At 37.9% G+C, this 18298-nt stretch overlaps 1 protein-coding gene across 32 annotated transcripts in view; it reads right to left on the bottom strand.

Moving 5' to 3' along the window:
• Positions 1-18298, bottom strand: part of PTPRD (protein tyrosine phosphatase receptor type D) — a 2215209-nt gene that overhangs the window by 191116 nt on the left and 2005795 nt on the right. For 23 of the 32 annotated variants that reach the window (XM_080668837.1, XM_080668841.1, XM_080668865.1 and 20 more), the window contains 5 exons: positions 17313-17501; positions 15305-15322; positions 13586-13696; positions 9951-10220; positions 6372-6953 (listed from right to left, as the gene is read on the bottom strand). In XM_080668837.1, coding sequence (XP_080524963.1) covers positions 6372-6953; positions 9951-10220; positions 13586-13696; positions 15305-15322; positions 17313-17501 — 1170 coding nt within the window. The remainder of the gene's footprint in view (positions 1-6371; positions 6954-9950; positions 10221-13585; positions 13697-15304; positions 15323-17312; positions 17502-18298) is intronic. The other 9 variants (XM_080668838.1, XM_080668840.1, XM_080668846.1 and 6 more) reach the window with 1 other exon arrangement.

Below are 18298 nucleotides of genomic sequence, written 5' to 3'. Positions count from 1 at the left end.
TTAACTCATATGTCATGAAAATAATTATTTTAACCAAAATCTTTTCACATTTAAAACCATTTAAAGATTACTGAATATTTTCAACTATACTATTTGTAATTAAGAGGAAATATTGACTATAAAATAGATCATTTTGATTTTCTATATTATCAGAAATATACTAAGTTTTATATTTATATCAATCCTCTATATTAATATGGATGACAGTAAACTTAAATAAGAACAAAAGTTATAATTTCCCTCTTAAACTCACTTTGTTACTAAATACTATTTCTCAAGAATCTGATTTTAAACAAAAATAGAAATAGTAGTGTCAGGGAATTAAAGATACCAAAATGAAATGAATACATTTCAGATATAGAACACATACAATTTATACCTGTGAATATGAAATTTAAAATACCCTTGAGATGCTCATGCATATTGTCAATCAGTAAATTTTCACAGAAAGATAAAATTGCAGTGAAAATAATGTTTTTAAATTTTATATAACCACCTTAAAATATTTCATAATGGTTTATGTTTTTGCCTAACAATGATCCTAAGAATTAGCTAGTCAGCAACAAGAAAAAGGAGTAGCTCAGCATTCATTATGTCAGGGTCTAACATCATTGTATTTGGCAGTTATCCACTAACATCAAATGGCCTTTGTTAATTAAGCCTAGAGAACAGATAAAATTCTTGTGCTATTTTGGAAGGTTTTCTTAGCCTATTGATCATGTCAGGCACAAGTCATTATGTCATTATATATCTTCTCAATCAATGGGTATTAAAAGTACAACTATTATGAAAAGTTCTTGGAAATATCTTAATGTATAAAATGTCTAAAAGAGATTGGGAACAACTATTCTAATACATTTGTGATTCATTCATCTAGATTTTTCTAAGTTCAGAGTCCCTGGATCACATTAATGCATTTGCCCCTATCATAATACTGCCTTCACTGAGTTATGATATATGTTACATTATGTCTGCTGATAAGACAGAAAATTTTAAAAAAAGATCTATTTAAGCATCAGTTCTATATCTTTTAATAAACTGTGACAGAAGGCATTATTGTCTGTTATTTGGTGCTCTGAATATAAGCATTCCTATGACTCCCAAGGATTCTTCTATTTTGTCTGAATTTATTTCCAGAAACTATTCCGTTCCTTAGATAGCTAAACCCTCCTGCCATAAGAAAAGAAAGTTATGGAATATTATAGGTTTCTATGCTTAAAATCTGTGGTTAGAAAAGTTAGAAAACAACTAGTGATCAAGTATAACAATTTTCTATAAAAAAGGTATTCCTTCTACTTCTTTCAGATAAATTTATTTTTTCACATCTAAATGGCTTAACACACTTTTGTACTGGGATAATCTAATAGCCACCTCATGTATTGCAGGAGTAAATTATACATAATCCTTAAATAAAGATACGAGTAAATGACACACTGCGTTTCCTGCTGCAATTTATTTTTTTTTTATTTAAAATAAATCTTTATTCAGATTATTACAATTATTTCTCCTTTTTTCCCCCATAGCTCCCCTCCACCCATTTCCCACCCCACCTTCTGCCCTTACCTACCCCCCACTGTCCTCATCCATAGGTGTATGATTTTTGTCCAGTCTCTTTATGAACCCCCCCATACCCCTTTCCCCCTGAGAATTATCAGTCCACTCCCTTTCTATGCCCCTGATTCTATTATATTCACCAGATTATTCTGTTCCTCAGGTTTTTAATTCATTTGATCTTTAGGTTCACTTGTTGATAGATATGTATTTGTTGTTCATAATTTTTATCTTTCCTTTTTTCTTCTTCCTCTTCTTTAAGAATACCTTTCAGCATTTCATATAATACTGGTTTGGTGGTGATGAACTCCTTTAGCTTTTTCTTGTCTGTGAAACTCTTTATCTGCCCTTCAATTCTGAATGATAGCTTTGCTGGGTAGAGTAATCTTGGTTGTAGGTTCTTGCTATTCATCACATTGAAAATTTCTTGCCACTCCCGTCTGGCCTGCATAGTTTCTATTGAAAAGTCAGCTGACAGTCGTATGGGTGCTCCCTTGTAGGTAACTAACTGTTTTTCTCTTGCTGCTTTTAATATTCTCTCTTTGTCTTTTGCTCTTGGCATTTTAATTATGATGTGTCTTGGTGTAGTCCTCTTTGGATTCCTTTTGTTTGGGGTTCTGTGGGCTTCCTGGACTTGTAAGTCTATTTCTTTCACCAGGTGGGGGAAGTTTTCGGTGATTATTTCTTCAAATAGGTTTTCAGTATCTTGCTCTCTCTCTTCTTCTGGCACCCCCATAATTCTGATGTTGGTACGCTTGAAGTTGTCCCAGAGTCTTCTTACATTATCTTCAACTTTTTGGATTTTTTTTTTTGCTTTTTGCTTTTTCGGTTGAGTGTTTTTTGCTTCTTTGTATTTCAATTCTTTGACTTGATTTTTGTGTTCCTCTTGTCTGTTTTTGGGTCTCTGTATAATATTTTTTATTTCAGTCAGTGTATGTTTAATTTCTAGTTGGTCCTTTTTCATCTCTTCGAGGGTCTCGTTATATTTATCGGCCTTTTCTAGGATATTCTTAAAAAGCCTTATAACCGTGGTTTTGAATTCTATATCCAGTCGTTTTTTTTCCTCCATTTCTTTTGTTTGTGATCTGATTCTTAGACGCCGCATTTTCACTGCTTCCCTGAGTTGGTAGATTTGTGTGCTAGGTTTCCAATTTGGCCCAGTGGGTCTGCCTCCCCAGTTAACCTGAGGTGGACACTCTTGGTGCACACCTTTGTGGACTGTGTGTACAGCCTTGTTGTAATTAAGTCTTTATTGTTGTTGGTATCACTGGGAAGAATTGACCTCCAGGCCAGTTGGCTGTAAGGATCAGCTGTGTCTATGCTGGGAGAAGTCCGGTGCTGGAGACAGCCTTATAGGATTAGACTTGCCAAATTGCAGTAGCCTCTGTGCTCAGCTTGGATGGGGTGGGGTCTCAGTCTTGGCTTCCCGTCAGCGTTGCCCTTGCGCGCACGTGTGTGCCTTCAGTCCTCTGCCTTCCCGGCTCCCGATTCTCCGCCCGAGAGTCCAGACTCCCCCACAAGAGTGTGGGTCCCCAGGGGCTCGCCTGGAACTGGGGTTCACTGCAGTCAGAACTGGGGCTCACTTCAGTCAGAACTGAGGTTCAGTGCCGTCAGGAGCCTCTCACTCCCTTCCGGTAGGGAAAGCCTGTGGCAGCCTCCGCAGCCTTTGTGCGCACTGGCGCGAGCGGACTTTCAGTCCTCCGCCGTCCCCGGCTCCCGAGTCTCCGCCCGAGAGTCCAGACTCCCCCCACAAGAGCGTGGGTCCCCAGGGGCTCGCCTGGAACTGGGGTTCACTGCAGTCAGAACTGGGGCTCACTTCAGTCAGAACTGAGGTTCAGTGCCGTCAGGAGCCTCTCACTCCCTTCCACTAGGGAAAGCCTGTGGCAGCCTCCGCAGCCTTTGTGCGCACTGGCGCGAGAGGACTTTCAGTCCTCCGCCTTCCCCGGCTCCCGAGTGTCCGCCTGAGAGTCCAGACTCCCCCCACAAGAGCGTGGGTCCCCAGGGGCTCGCCCGGAACAGGGGTTCAGTGCAGTCAGAACTGGGGTTCAGTGTGGTCGGGGGCTCCCTTCCCCCTTCCGCCAGAGAAAGTCAGCCAGGCTCTCAGCCGCCCTTCCTCTCCGCGCGCACAAAGACCCTTTGCCGTACCTCCAATTCTCTGTGAGCTTTTCTCTTTCCTTCTAGTTGTAGAATTTTCACTCAGCCAGCTTTCCTGTGGTTCTGGATGGTGTCCGTTCTGTCTTTTAGTTGTAGTTTTGAAATTGTTGTGCGAGGCAGCAGTTTAGGTGTTTACCTATGCCGCCATCTTGGTTTTTCCTCCTGCTGCAATTTATTTATTGAGCTCCTTGTGGACAAAAAACTTAAGAGACACTAAAACTATTATATTAGCAAATTATTAATTGGACAGATAATGGTGCTTAGAAGTATCTACAGTGCCCCAATTTAAATTCTGCTTAGCCATTTACTAACCTTATGACCCAAAGCAAGTTACTGAATCTTTTTATCTTCTTTGATCCCAAATTTACTATTGGCAAGTGGGATAATTTCACATCTGCCTAATTGGGTAGTAAGGATTAATACATGCAAAGTTCATAGCAGAGTGTCTAGTATATTTTAGCTGTTATAATGATAGTGATGATAATTATATATTACTTATTAAGTTAAAGATGTTTCTGTCCATTGTCTAATCTATAGCTCTGTTATGGGTTTAAATGTGCCTCACAAAAATTCACCTTGAATTCCTAACCCCCAGAACCTCAGAATGTTACTTTATTTGGAAACAGGGTTGTGGTAGAGTTAGTTATTTATAATCAAGTTTGACCGTAATCCATTATGACTGGTATCCTCATAAAGAGGGAAAATCTGGATACAAGAGACATGCACATAGAAAGAATGACATGTGACAATGAAGGCGTAGATCAGGATGATGCTTCTACAGGCCAAGGAATAGCCAAGATTGCCAGCAAACCACCAAAAGCAAGGAAAAGTGCTGGCACCTCCCTCCTAGCTCTCAGAGGGAGTCAATTCTGCTGACACCTTGATGTTGGACTTTTAGCCACTAGAACTGAGAGGCACTAAATTCCTGTTGTTTAAGCCACCAGCATGTGGTATTTTGTTACAGCAGCCCAAGAAAATGGATAAAATCCCTAATCTCTATGAGGTGATGATTACTTTAGATGAGAAAACTAAGGTTCAGAGAGATTAAGTAACTCATACAAGGTCACAGAACTAAAAATCATAGACTGAGATTCAAACCCTAATTATGTCACTACAAAACCAGGGATTTTTAAAATAAAAGCTGAAAAATAAGAAAAATGAAAAGTGGATTTAGGGATATATTCTTCTCAAGGAGCTGCTAAACAGTATAATAGTTTAATAAAAATTATCTTGTTACAGTTGACCTCTTTCAGTCAAGAAAAAGAACAAGATTCATAGATTTCTCCATTTTCCAATGAGAAACATTATGAAAAATTAAAATGTATGAAAAAATCTATAGTATTTTTCTGCATAATATAGCAAATAGATACAGAAGAACTGCAAAGGCCAAGTAGGAAAAAACATAGATGGTTTTTAGTGTAATTGTGGTAAAAGATATTCAAATAGTTATCTTTCATAACATTCGAGAAAATAATAAATCCATGAACAAGCCAGAAAGAACCAAATGATGATATGAAAATACAGAAAAGCCTGGTAGGCTGTAAATGTGTTCTGAGATTTACAGTAGACAGGGCAAATGATAAATATAGCAGTCATGTGATTCACAAAACCCACAACATGAAAACAAGTCAGTAATCAAGCAGGTTTATCAAGTTCTGATACCTGAGAAAATTCACTAATTCATTCCCAAATTGCCAATAAGTTATATACCTCTAGATCATAGATACCAACTCCAATAATATTGGTCTTATGTAGATCATAGATACTAACTCCAATAATATTGGTCTTATGTAGATCATAGGTACTAACTCCAATAATATTGGTCTTATGTAGATCATAGATACTAACTCCAATAATATTGGTCTTATGTAGATCATAGGTACTAACTCCAATAATATTGGTCTTATATCAGAACAAACCAGAGGGATGCTGCCCAAACACTACTATGTTAATGCACATTTTAGAGGGAGGAGTCAGTGAAAAGGAGTCAAATGAATAGCTATCAGATGCCCAAGAATAAACTTTAGAAGAGTGCTGCTATGTTATTTTCCCAACCCAAGTCAACACTGATCACTTCAAGTCAAAGACCAGAGAGTTTGATATGATCTTATGAAAATAAAACTATGGCAGTGCCAACTTTTTTCTTAAAACAGTTTGGCATCTGCTGTAATGCCCAGTATAACGGATCGAAGCAGGCCCTAAAGTTTGATCTTAGATCTTGGTAACTCTCTTCCTTCACCCCCGAGGCCACGCAAGGAAAAATCCATTAGGAGAATATTTATTGTTAAGCAAGTAGTTCCTGGCAAATTTAAGCCGTTTAAATATCCAACCCCCCATCCCCGACACCCCGACAAATGATTTTACTTTTAACTTTATGTTGAGCCATCCAATCTTTCAAAAATTAAATAATTTTTGAGACTTTTTTCTCAGATGATAAAAAAGAATTGTTCGTTTCTTTTCAAAATGCTGCATGGAGGACACATTCATCCATTTCATGCAGAAAAGTCTACAAGTTATTTGGGTACACATTAAAAGCACAGGGTGCCATATGCATCCTACTACAGTCTCAAAAATGAACATTTATACTATCTTTGTTGTTTTTGCCCTTCCCACCTGTTACATTAACTCCCCCTTCCTGCCCTGCTCCCCCTCCAGATGAGACTTACCTCCTGTCTGAGTGATGACTTGTATGTCACTTGAAAGAGGGCCATCTCCAATTGAGGTAAAAGCCAGGACTTTGACAGAATAGGTCTTCTGGGGCACTAAGTTGCCGATAGTAGTGATTTGGCTGTCAGCTACATTGTGCTTCATCCAGTTGTTGACGTGCTGAGTGGGATCCATGGTATAATACACTCTGTATCCTTGGATCTGTCCGTTGGGCTCCTCCGGTTCCTTCCACTGTACCAGAATGGTGGTGGAGCTCAACATCCGCGCTTGGACATCCCGCGGGGCGCTGGATGGCGCTTGCTCTGAGGTCTGCGTTAGCACAGGCTCGCTGGGAGGCCCCCGCCCAATGTTATTGACAGCAACAACCCTGAATTCATAATCCGAGTAGGGACTGAGTCCAGCGACACTGTAGCGTGTGGTCGCCACTCCATCAATTTCTTTGTAAGGTTCCTCAGAATTTTTAGGTTTATGCTGGATGATGTAGTAAGAGACAGGCTCGGGGTTCCCAGAGTCCCACGTCAGTGTGATGCTTGTGGCTGTGCTCTCGGTCACTACAGGGGTTCCTGGAGGTTTGGGTAAGGCTTGAGAGGGGGGAGGAGGAAAAAAAGACAGTCACTACCCATCATCTCTACGATGTTATATGAATCCATAAAATTTACCACTGAAATGACAGGATTGTGTATCTACTAAGGATTTAATTAGATGAAATTACAGCAAAGAATAGTGTTCGAAATGGTCAGGAAAGTACAGTAAGGCATGCATAGACAGCAAATCCCATTGTACTAGGAGGGCATTGTAGTGTTGTATATTTGGGGGCTTGTATCCAAATCCACCACTTATTAGCTATGTGATCCTGAATGTGTTGCTTAACCTCTCTCTGTTTTAGTTTCCTCATGTGAAAAATGAGAAAATTTGTATTATTGGAATTGCACACTTGGGTAACTCTATTTCATGGGCTTGCTCTGATGATTAATGAGCTAATCCAGTGATGCTCTGAACACATATCTGGCACCCTCAAAAAAACATTATTTGTGATTATTACTATTATTATAAGCTTGGCCAATTAGCCTGTTGCTTTACAATATAAATGATATAGCTAAGCTAAATAGGAATGCATCTTGAAAATAATATATTGAATATAATTTGAAATATACTGAGATGGTATTAAATTGCTATGGAAGAATAATATCCATATTGTTTTCCAGTTGTAATACATAGGTAACACCACTATAATTTTCTCATAAATAATCTAACCAAGATATTAAAGTAAGAAAGAATAGTAATTTTGAATTAATTTCAAATTCATGTTTTCACTTAATATTCAAAAATGCTGAAAAACTAAATTAAAGCATATTCACAAATCACTTTTTAAAGTATCACTGTAAAAAAGGTGAAGGAATTAAGCAAAAAGTAAAAGAAAAACTCCTAGACAGAGAATAGTATGGTGACAGAGGGGAGGGAAAGGAGGGTGGAGGGAGGTAAGAGAGGGTGAAAGAGGGATAAATGGTGAGGGAAGGAGACTTGACTTGAGGTGTGAAGACAATAGAATATACAGATGATATATTATAGAATTGTACACATGAAGCCTACATATCTTATTAACCAGTGTAACTCCAACAAATTGAATAAAAATAAAGTATTGTAATAGTATGCTTTCTATATTCAACCATCATTAACACCTGGGATTATAGCTATATACTAATATTTTCAATTTATCTTTTAGAGATCCATCTGTTTTTTCCTTTTAGCAGAAGAACACAACTCAAAATGCTACTACTTAATAATACAAACCATCTACAGTGGTGACTTCATACTTAAGTGTCTTACCCTGGATAATGATTCTCAAAGATAGAGTTATTAGGGGATAAGACACCACAGACTTTTGGAGAAAGCTCAGAAGGTAACACTCATGTGAATCAGCCTGTTAGTACCCCTTTTTCCTTGTTGACATAAAGGCAAAAAGTACAGTATTCCCTAGAATGACAGCTTTTCAAGAGTAGCAAACTTGAACACAAGAGTAGCCAGAACACTGCTTAGCACTGAGTAGTTTTCCGTTAAGTATTGTTATATGACCAACTAAATGAATGAGTCAGTACCCATTCTCCCCACTCTCTTCAAGTTCCTGTTTTTATTTTGGTTCACTTTTTGCCCTCAATAATCACTCTTACATTTTATTTGTTTTTGAGGTGAAAAGGTAGGGGGACATCAAGAGCTGGGAAAATAAAGATAAGAAGCTGAACAAGTTGTTAAGTTTAATGTGACTCCTGCTTTTGAATTCCTGAAGGTTTTCAGTAAACCTTCAAATATTTAAGCTGAAATGGTTATTATGAGAAAGGTGATTCACTATTTGCATACATCCTAAGAACTATAGAACATAATGTCTGAGCAAAGGATTTAGCTAAAAATAATAAAAGACATTTATTTAAATAATCTGACATTTTTTCAAAGAAGTAGGTAATCCAAATTTTCCCTGGATATATTTCTGAATTTTTAAGGCAAGTCAAAATACTGCAAATTAAAGGTGTGTTTACTGATAATTAACATACATTATTAGTTTTGCTAAGTCCCATTTATTGTACAGTATAGGATTTGTGTCTATAATGCATGGATAAATATAAGCATGCTTAATTATAGTTAAGAATATACAATATAATGTTACTTTTTCAAATGATTAAATGTTGCCAATTGTGTGTGCCTTTGTTCTCTTATCACATTATTGATTTCCTAAGACATACATTTTATATATGTGCTTGGTTGGAGATATTGTACCGATTATAACACTCATTTTGCATTTCTTCGAATCAAACTTCCTAGAAAGAGAAGATAATTTGTGTTCATTTTGCTCCAGATATTTGCAGAAACCTCAATTCTTCCTCAGTCTGACCCATCCTGAAACAGTGTTCTAGAAGTCTATAATCATTGGGGAAAAACAATACCTTCACACAGTCACTTTTTTATTTCTTTGATTCAAAAATATCTGAGGAATATAGTAAGTACTTAGGTTATGTTTAGTTTACTTATTTCAAGGACAGGATATTTCTTGAGAACTTCATCAATACAAGGTGAACTCTAACACTAAAAGAGAATATAAATCCACTTGCATTTTGGTTTTTAATGGTAGGGCCCATTAAAAATTTTAAAGCATCTATATTTAACATGTTCATTGTAACTCTTTTTTCTTCTCTGTGTGTCTTCAGGGTTTTTGACATGTAGTAAAAGTTGTTTGGATTTTTCTGTCATGTGACTCTTCTCACAGTTAATAGATTAATGTGAAACTTATATGATTCAGTCCTTCCATAATAGTTGAAGCATTCCTCATTCTGCCTGGTTAGTTCCTAGGCCCAGCCTGTTGTTAAATATTTTGATGATTATTGCTTCTTAGAGTGCCAGTACTTTTAAGAGAGAAACTGCATATATAGATATGTGTATCTTATGTGATAGATAGAATCATACTATGACATCTAAAACAATAAACAATGAATTGGTTCATTTTAGAATTCTAATGACAGACTTTATAGAGGCGTTAGGTGGTAGACTTGATGTAGCCAGACCCCCGAAGCATGCATCGCTGAGCATACCTTTGACAGTGATCTGTGCTATTGCTTCAATGACACCCAGTGTTGACATCGCCACACAGGTGTAATTTGCTGACTGTCTTACATCATTCAATTCTAGAACATTTCTTCCTATTGGCATGTCATCTTCCGGTGTCAGGTCTTCTGCCCCCAACATCCACTTCACGTAAGGCATTGGTGACCCCACGGCCACACAGGTGATGTTTACACTGCCACCTGGCATGATTTCATGATTAGTGGGTGGGATAGAGAATCTTGGTGGGACACGACGAACTGGAACAAAACACAAGGGGAGATGATAAACTATACAAGGCGAGAAAAAAAATGGCTTCTTAAACACACGACATGCACTGTACAGACATACTTAAACAACTGGAATGTACTGTGGATCGTCCAAAAACAAAACAAAGGAAAACAGACCATACAAGTATGGTATGTGTAAACACACAAAGAACTTATTTAGTTCAGTCATTGATATCTTAGACACATTCATACAAATGTTGACTCAGACCTACAAGGGCCCCACAAAGAGACTCTCTACAAACTAACAATAGACAAACATCATGCACAAGATAAACACAACAACATATACATGCATGCACATCACATGATTCTATGTATGCATGTATATGCGAAAGCGGGGCTGGAAGGTCACCAGCAGGTCTAAGTTGGGTATCAAACCAACTTCCGTGCTGTGTGCTTCCAGTTGCTGTGAGTGCACATGTGGGGCCACAATGTCCCACTCCAGCCCTGGAAAGCATCCTCCAGAGTGCAGTGAAAGGACAATGTATTCGCTTTCAGACTCAGGAGATGCGGCCTCCAGACCTCACACTAACACTGGAACACACAGAGATACACAGACATATCAATTTACAGTCACAGCAGAAGAAACAAAGCCAACGCCAGTAAAGATACCAAACTGGGTCATCATGCAAGGCATGCACACATGATGTCTCCAGGCCCGTGCTCAGGACAAGGGGACATGTCTGGAATCCAAGACAACAATGACAGCAGGAGAACTAACAGGGTGGTAGAGCTAAACACAAAGGGAAGACGTCAAGTACAGTGACTGAGGTAGGAACGTAGGGGCTGACAGGGTTGTAAGTAGGAAGATATTAGATTAAGCTGGGTTGTCAAAGGTAAGGATTGCAAATTTAGAAAGGGAGCTGGGCATTTCACATTTAGGATTCCACTCAGTTCATATCTAAGGTAAAACACATAGATGATGACAACAAAATGTAGTGAGAGGCTTTTTACAACTACATTCAAATTGAGAGACACTGCATCTAAAACATACAGTGGGACATGACATTAAGAGAAAAGGTCATATTGTAACACCATGACACAGTGAAAATTGCCAAGCAATTACAGTTCAGTGTTCCTGCTTCGGATAATCTGCATATTTATGTGCCAAGTTTAAGTACATGATACAGGGAGAGGGTAGGAGACACGGGTTTCATCTTGGGCTTTTACTGGCAAAACCTTACACCATGAGTAGTTTAGATCAAGAGGAAATCATTAGGAGCATAGCTTAAATTCAGGTAAGAAAAGTGATTTTTTTAAATCCTAAGTCAGTTAATAATCTCATAACCCCAAGAAGATAGTGAGTACATAATTCTGTCAACTTTTTGGCTGCACTTCAGGTTGAGATAAACCTCCACTGATTGGAGAGGGCTCGCTGCGATGGCCTCAGGAGTGAATGACAGGCAGAGGAGAAGTAAAGAGAGAGCTAGGCATGCCTCCTGCAGCCAGTTCACAGGTTACACAGAGCAAGCAGGAGCCAGTGGAGACTCGGAGGTGTCAGAGAACATATCAAGAGAAACGCAGGAGAGTTTAGTCTTCATGCTTGGGATTAGGGGAGCAACTACAAAGAGTCATTCTATGGGCAGCAGGCACCCTTGTAAGATAGAAATTAAAGGTGGGGCGGGAGGTGGTGGGAGGAGTGGAACAGGAAGGAAAGCAGGAACACTGACCAAGTTCACTGGACCCGAGAGAGTTCAGTGGCACTAGTTACCATGCACCCAGGTACATTCTCTCCCATCATGCACCACAGTTAGGTACCACCAGCGAGCACCGGAAGCCATAGCCAGGGCATTCTCTGCTAAAACATACCATTAACCAAAGGAAGACCACAATGCAGCTACATTCATTTCATTTGTATTCTTTGTTATTGGTTTAATGAATAGTTTTGTAAGGTGGGTAAAAAGTAAAAAACACACCCACCTTCTCGCAGCTCTGAGGGATGTAGGGGGTTTGATGCAGAACACAATGAAATGAGGAAAGGAGAAAAACAAGGGAAACACAGAGAGAGTAAAAAGGCCATATCAAGGCTTTCAACTGCTACTTGAACATTTTTATTTGCTCTAGTTAAGCCTTCCTACCTCAGCTGAAAATGTTAGCAATGCCTCACAGACTAACACAGTATTGGAAACAAGAGCTAGCATGATTTTGAAATTTTTCCATTGAAGAAGGTACACATGCCTCATGCAGCCAAGGAGGTCGCCACTGTGAGGAAAAGGATCCAGGGGCTTTCAAAGAACTTGGGGAAGAAATGGTTTTCTTCATATTCTCCCACCCCAGACTCCAGAGAAACATGGGAGAGAAAAACACCCCCAGGGAAACGAAATTACCTCAGACAAAAATTTCAAAATCAAGCTAAATATTTTCCTAAGGGAACCCACCCTACTGTAACTTAAAGCCCTCTCAGTCCTCTACCTACTTCCTCCCCCACCCACGCCTTTTGTGGTTATTCATAGACATGTAGACCTGGAATCAGAGCATTTCTACTGGACAAAAAAAACTACATGAATCGGCTTTGAAAACTCCAGGGAAGAAGAAATAATTCTTTCTAGTTGAAATGAAAAGCATGGCCATTCATAAGCTCAAAATTTAATCATTTCTATTACTTATAAGAACATATGAAAGTATCCTCATTTTAAAAATATAATCACTGTTCCATGCCAATCAAAAAATAAAACTTTAGAGAAAATCAGTAATTTAAAAAATATGTGTCTGGGTATATATATATATATGTACATATATATGTATATATATATGCATAGACATATGCACATACATAATGACATATGTTTATAAATAAGAAAGCATAAAAGAAGGGAGAAAATACAATGTGCTGTATGCATGTAGCATTTTATTTTTTAAGTTAGAAGCTTTATTCTTACAGTTCCAAGCAGAGGTCCTGAAGACATAAATACCTTTATGCTTGGAGTTGCACAGAGAATTGATTAGTAGCACACCAAGCAATTATTTCAGGGTTTTAAAAGGAAACAAGAGAAACAGCAACAGAAGAAGAAAAAAAAAGGAAAAGAAGAAGAAAACCTCAAATAAATGCAAAGCACAGTTCAAACAATGCGGAAAAAAACAGAAATCAAGATGTAAAAATGCAAAGATACTTACAAACTTCAAGCCTCGGGATAGATTTTATTCAAAAGTGGTTATTTTTTTTAAAACAACATATTTAAACTTTGTAATTCTCTAGTCACTAAAAAGGCTTCAGCTACTGTAACTATTGGCAAATCGGCTTGCTGAATGCCGACAGCACCACACAGATGGCGTGGGTGTCCCTGCTGCCCCTGAGCCTGAATGAAGAAACGATGCCAGGGTGACGTCTTTCCTACCTCTGACATATAAATTGGCAGGGGCAGAGTAGCGAGTGCCCGCGCTGTTGGTGGCAACACACTCATATTTCCCTTGGTCAGATTCTTCACTCTGTTCGATCTGAAGGGCGCCTGTAAGGATATAAAATATATTGCCAAAGAGATGGTCAGAGAAGGCTTTCTCAGTCCAGAAAACTAAACCTCTTAACAATATGCAAAGCCCTGCAAAGCGAAGGTCCGCTCAACGTCGATTCAATCTCTCGCTAAGGTGCACAGACAGAAAATGATGCGATGAGAAAAACATAGAGAGATTATTTTTTTAACATCATCAATGCTAGCATAAGAAAACAATATCTCTTTTCCCAAGCAAGAACTCTAGTCATAATTAACACTCTTATCTCCTAGACTAATAAAATGAAGATGGGTGAGACTGCTTCAAGGAAGTATGGCTTTTAAATCAAACAAAAGATTAATTTTTTTTTGGTTTTGTTTTGTTTCATTTTGGTATCAAAAGTGGCGCAAAAGATCGGTACGCTCAAAAAAACCAGGCCGGGTTTTCAAGAAAGTCTTCCGCTGAAGAAAGCCAAAAATACGCAGCGAGCACAAAAAGGCTGCACAAAGCAAAAAAAATAAAATTAGTCATTATATATCAGGAAAATATCACTTAAAGAAACAAGACTCCCTTAAGACATGCAGATTTTTAAGAAAAGAAAGACCGTTTGCCACGACTTACAATCATAGATTACATTTGCTGAAAAACAAAGAGTAGTTGAATTAGAAGGTTTTTAAAAAAAAGTTCAAAAGCACGGCCTATGCCAGCAAGGAAGAGCCAGCGAACCACTGCTCGAGGACCTCGGGACGGATCCCCTAAGACACCCATCAAAATCCACCAGCGGGATTAGCAGTGTGGTGTCACAAAACCCCAAGAAAAATACAAAACAAGAATTAGAAAAGAAATGCACACTGAGTCAAAGTAGGAAAAACCAGCAATACAACATACCACCAAGAATACTGAGCACCTTTGGTTTCCATAGCCTGAAGGACAGAAGATCCAAAAATCCAGAGGCGAGTAATCCAAGAAAAAAAGAAATGGGGGGAAAAAAGCATCGCTGTCAGGTTGTAGGCGAGTGGGATCGGGCGGAAAGGGGAGTCATTCTTTGACAGTAAGAGAAAAAAGAACCGAAGAACAAAAGCAAAAACCTTTTGAAAGATAAAGACAAAAAGCAGACGTTCCGGGCTGTCTTCTGCATGTCTGCCACTGTTCTCCAGACCACCTCGGCTTTGGTCCAGAACAAGAACAGCTAAGGAAGAAAAAAATGATCTTTTTTTTCCTCCGGTTGGACAAAAAAAAAAAAAAAAAAAAAAAAAAAAAGGAAAAAGAAGAAAAAGAAGAACAAAAAAGGAAAAAGGAAGAAGAAAAGGAAAAAAAGAGGGACAGATGGTACGCTGTGACTGGTCTGTGGTCTAAAGACCTGGATATGCTTTCTTTGAAGCATATCACAACTGAAATTATTATTTTCATAAAGAAAGAAATGAACAAAACAAAGAGGAAAAGAAAAAGGAAAGGAAATTTCACAATATGAGAGTCACCGATCATAACCAAACAGTACAAAGGAAAAAAAATAATAAAGTTGATGGACATTATTGGAATGATTCTGAAAACAGGACAAAGATGACAGTGATGAGAGGACAGGAAGAATGAGTAAGATCATTCTGTGAACGTTAGTTCAGCACTCTTACCTCTTATTGGTGTACCACCTGGGTGGATAATATGAATGCAAATAAGATTAGAAAGAAGAAGCATTAGTACGAGAAAGAGGAGGCTAGGGCTGGGGAGAAGAATTAAATTAGATTTACAGAATTATATAAGGTCTTAAAAGAAACTTGAATTACTATACTGGCAAAACAGGAATATATGAGATAGTATTATTAGATCATAAAAGCAAGTTGCATTATACCACAGAGGGCCAAGACCACAATAGGCAGCATTGCCTTTCTCAGAGAAGCAACTGAGTACTTAGGTCTGGGGTCGTATAGGGTTAGAATTGATCTCATATGCCTCATATTCTTAGCAAAAATAAATAAATAAATAAATAAATAAATGGACTCAATAATATTTTTAAAGACAATTTAGAAAATACTGGCTAATCTATTTAAGTATATATATAGATATGCATATATATATACTGTCATAGGAAATACTAAAGGCTAACTAGAAACAAATACTTGATTGGATATCTTACTCTACTTACTATGCTACATTTGTGTGATATTATAACTTGTGTACTATTTTATTTTTCTATAGTACACAGTGTTCTCACGAAAACAGTGCTGTGGATGTGTGTGTGTGTGTGCGCACGCCACTAGGGAGATCTGGTGTCTACACTGACAGTTAGTAAAATGCATGCCATGCATTTTATTAATAATAATCATAATCATAGTCTGAATATGGAAATTAGTGGGGGTGAAGTGCGCTTCAGAACTAAGCACTTACCAATAGATTCTGGAGATTTAAATACGGAGAGAAGAAAGACAGCATAAAAATATTATTATATTCCTTATAATTTGGTACAAATTTTTCAGAGTTAAAGCTTTATACACTAAATCATCTATGTTACATGTGAATAATTAATTCTTTATTTACAATAACAGAATGCTAATCTACACAATTCTGCTGACAACAAGCAAAAAGAGGCAGTTAACAAGACGCTTTAACATCACAGGACAGGTCAAAAGCTGAGAATTCTGGGAAGACAGGCAAACAACTTAGAATTCTATACCAATATTACTACCAATGTCAAAGTAAACAGCTTATTAGTAAATGTCCCTATGAAATTACCTAGGGACAGGCTCTACATTTTAAGAAGTTTAGAATTATCTCTATTTTTAATCTAAAGAGAACAAAGGAATAAACTTGAGATGGGGTGGGAGAAAAGGGCAACGGGGAGAAAGAGAGAGAGAAAGCAGCGAAAGCTGAAGTCTACACCCAAAGCAGACTTCTGTAGATCCAGTCACTGGAGGGCTCAAAAATGTTCAGTGTGGGCGCACACTATTGTGGCTAAGGTGTACATATGCTTACTCATGAGAATATAATAATGATAACATTAATTAAAAAAATCCCCTTTTCATTGGTACTTTGTTAAAACTTTTAAAAAATAATACATCTGGTTACTCATGATATAACATTTCTGTGTTTTATGTATTAGTGAAAAGAAAGATGTGACCAAACTTACTAAACTTTGGTATTCTGATGAGTTCAAATGTAGGAACGACAGAGAAAACACACTTTAATAAAATTGAGTCATTTTTGTGTTTCATATGAACATTTTGGTTTTTAATGGATATAACCATTGGAACTCCTTGCAAGTTCTGAATGAAGTCCAATGTTGAAATAAATTTGTTTCAAAAGAAAACAGAGAAAGAAGAAAGAAAAGAGAAAATGGATCCATTAAATACTGCTAAATAGCAGTAAATTAAAAAAATATATCAAAAATACAGTCACAGCAGTGAGCAATGTGGATTAAACAGAAGCTGCAAAACACACAGAGAGAAGGAGAAAGACAGACTCTGAAACGGGCTATGACATCACAAACATGGACAACACATTAAATAACAGAGAAAGAGAAAAGGGAGAAAAATCAATACCTAAAAAGTGAAAATAAATAAAATTAAATTAAAAATAAAGAGAGAGAAAGCTAAAAGAAAAAAAATCTTTAGGAGTTAGTGGAAACAGTTAACAAGACCCTACCTGATCGTAACTGCTTAATACGGCCGTTGTTGTTGCTTGTGTCCACGGGTAAGAAATCTTTAAACCAAGTGATTTCTGGGTCCGGAGTCCCACTGGCTGCACAAAGCATGGTGGCAGTGCGTGTACGCTCAACCACCTTCAATTGTGGGCCCATGTCAATGGTAGGAAAGCCCCTAGGAATTTGATCCTCTGCAAAACAAAAGGTGATACTTCATTAGGTTAATAAGTCAAGATGCCCAAGATTAAAGAGATATTGCCCATTAATCTCCCCCCTTACCACATTCAGCATTTGTTGAGAAGCTAACACACACCAGGCAACATGGCATTAGGAGATTAGGATACAGTCACAATGTTGATCCTGGTCAGAAGAGTACACAGTCTAACTTGAGAGGCAGCCGCCTAGCCAAGAGCTCAGACACATTTGATAAAGACCCTGTAAAATAATGCATCTAAGCTTCTAGGAGCACAGAGAGAGAAGTAATTGTAGAATGGCTGCCTGAGGAGGTCATTGAGCACCAAGAGGACGCTCTGAAATGGGCCTTCATGGATGAGTTGAGTTGGCCAGGAAGATGGGATCATCACAAGTATAGGCATTAAGATAGGAAACTTCTCTTGAGGGAAAACCCAGCAGGGCCAGATTAGCAGGTACCTGAAAAGCAAGCAGATTATCTAGGCTAAACTATCTATTTTCAAATCTGATGAATGTTTTCGCATGATGTTCAACTTAAATGAATTCCTTTGTAGGGAGCTTAAATTCATCAGAAAAAAATTTGAGAGTTTCCATTTCCAAAGAAGAAAAGAACAAAAGCAACACCTTATTGTAAGAAAATATTTTTTTCCCCATTCGAAAGGTCTGAACCATTTTTGGTCATTAAAAAGCTGAAGTTTCTAAATTTTGAATCTTCAACTCATCCAAAGTTCACTTATCCATATCCCACATCAAAATTGTCCCAGATCTTAGACCTGGGAGAAAATAAAATCCTCTG

The sequence above is a fragment of the Plecotus auritus genome (assembly GCF_963455305.1).
Source record: "Plecotus auritus genome assembly, chromosome: 5".
NCBI lineage: Eukaryota > Metazoa > Chordata > Mammalia > Chiroptera > Vespertilionidae > Plecotus > Plecotus auritus.
The sequence above is the reverse complement of the archived record's forward strand: the minus strand, read 5'-3'. Positions and strand labels throughout refer to the sequence as shown.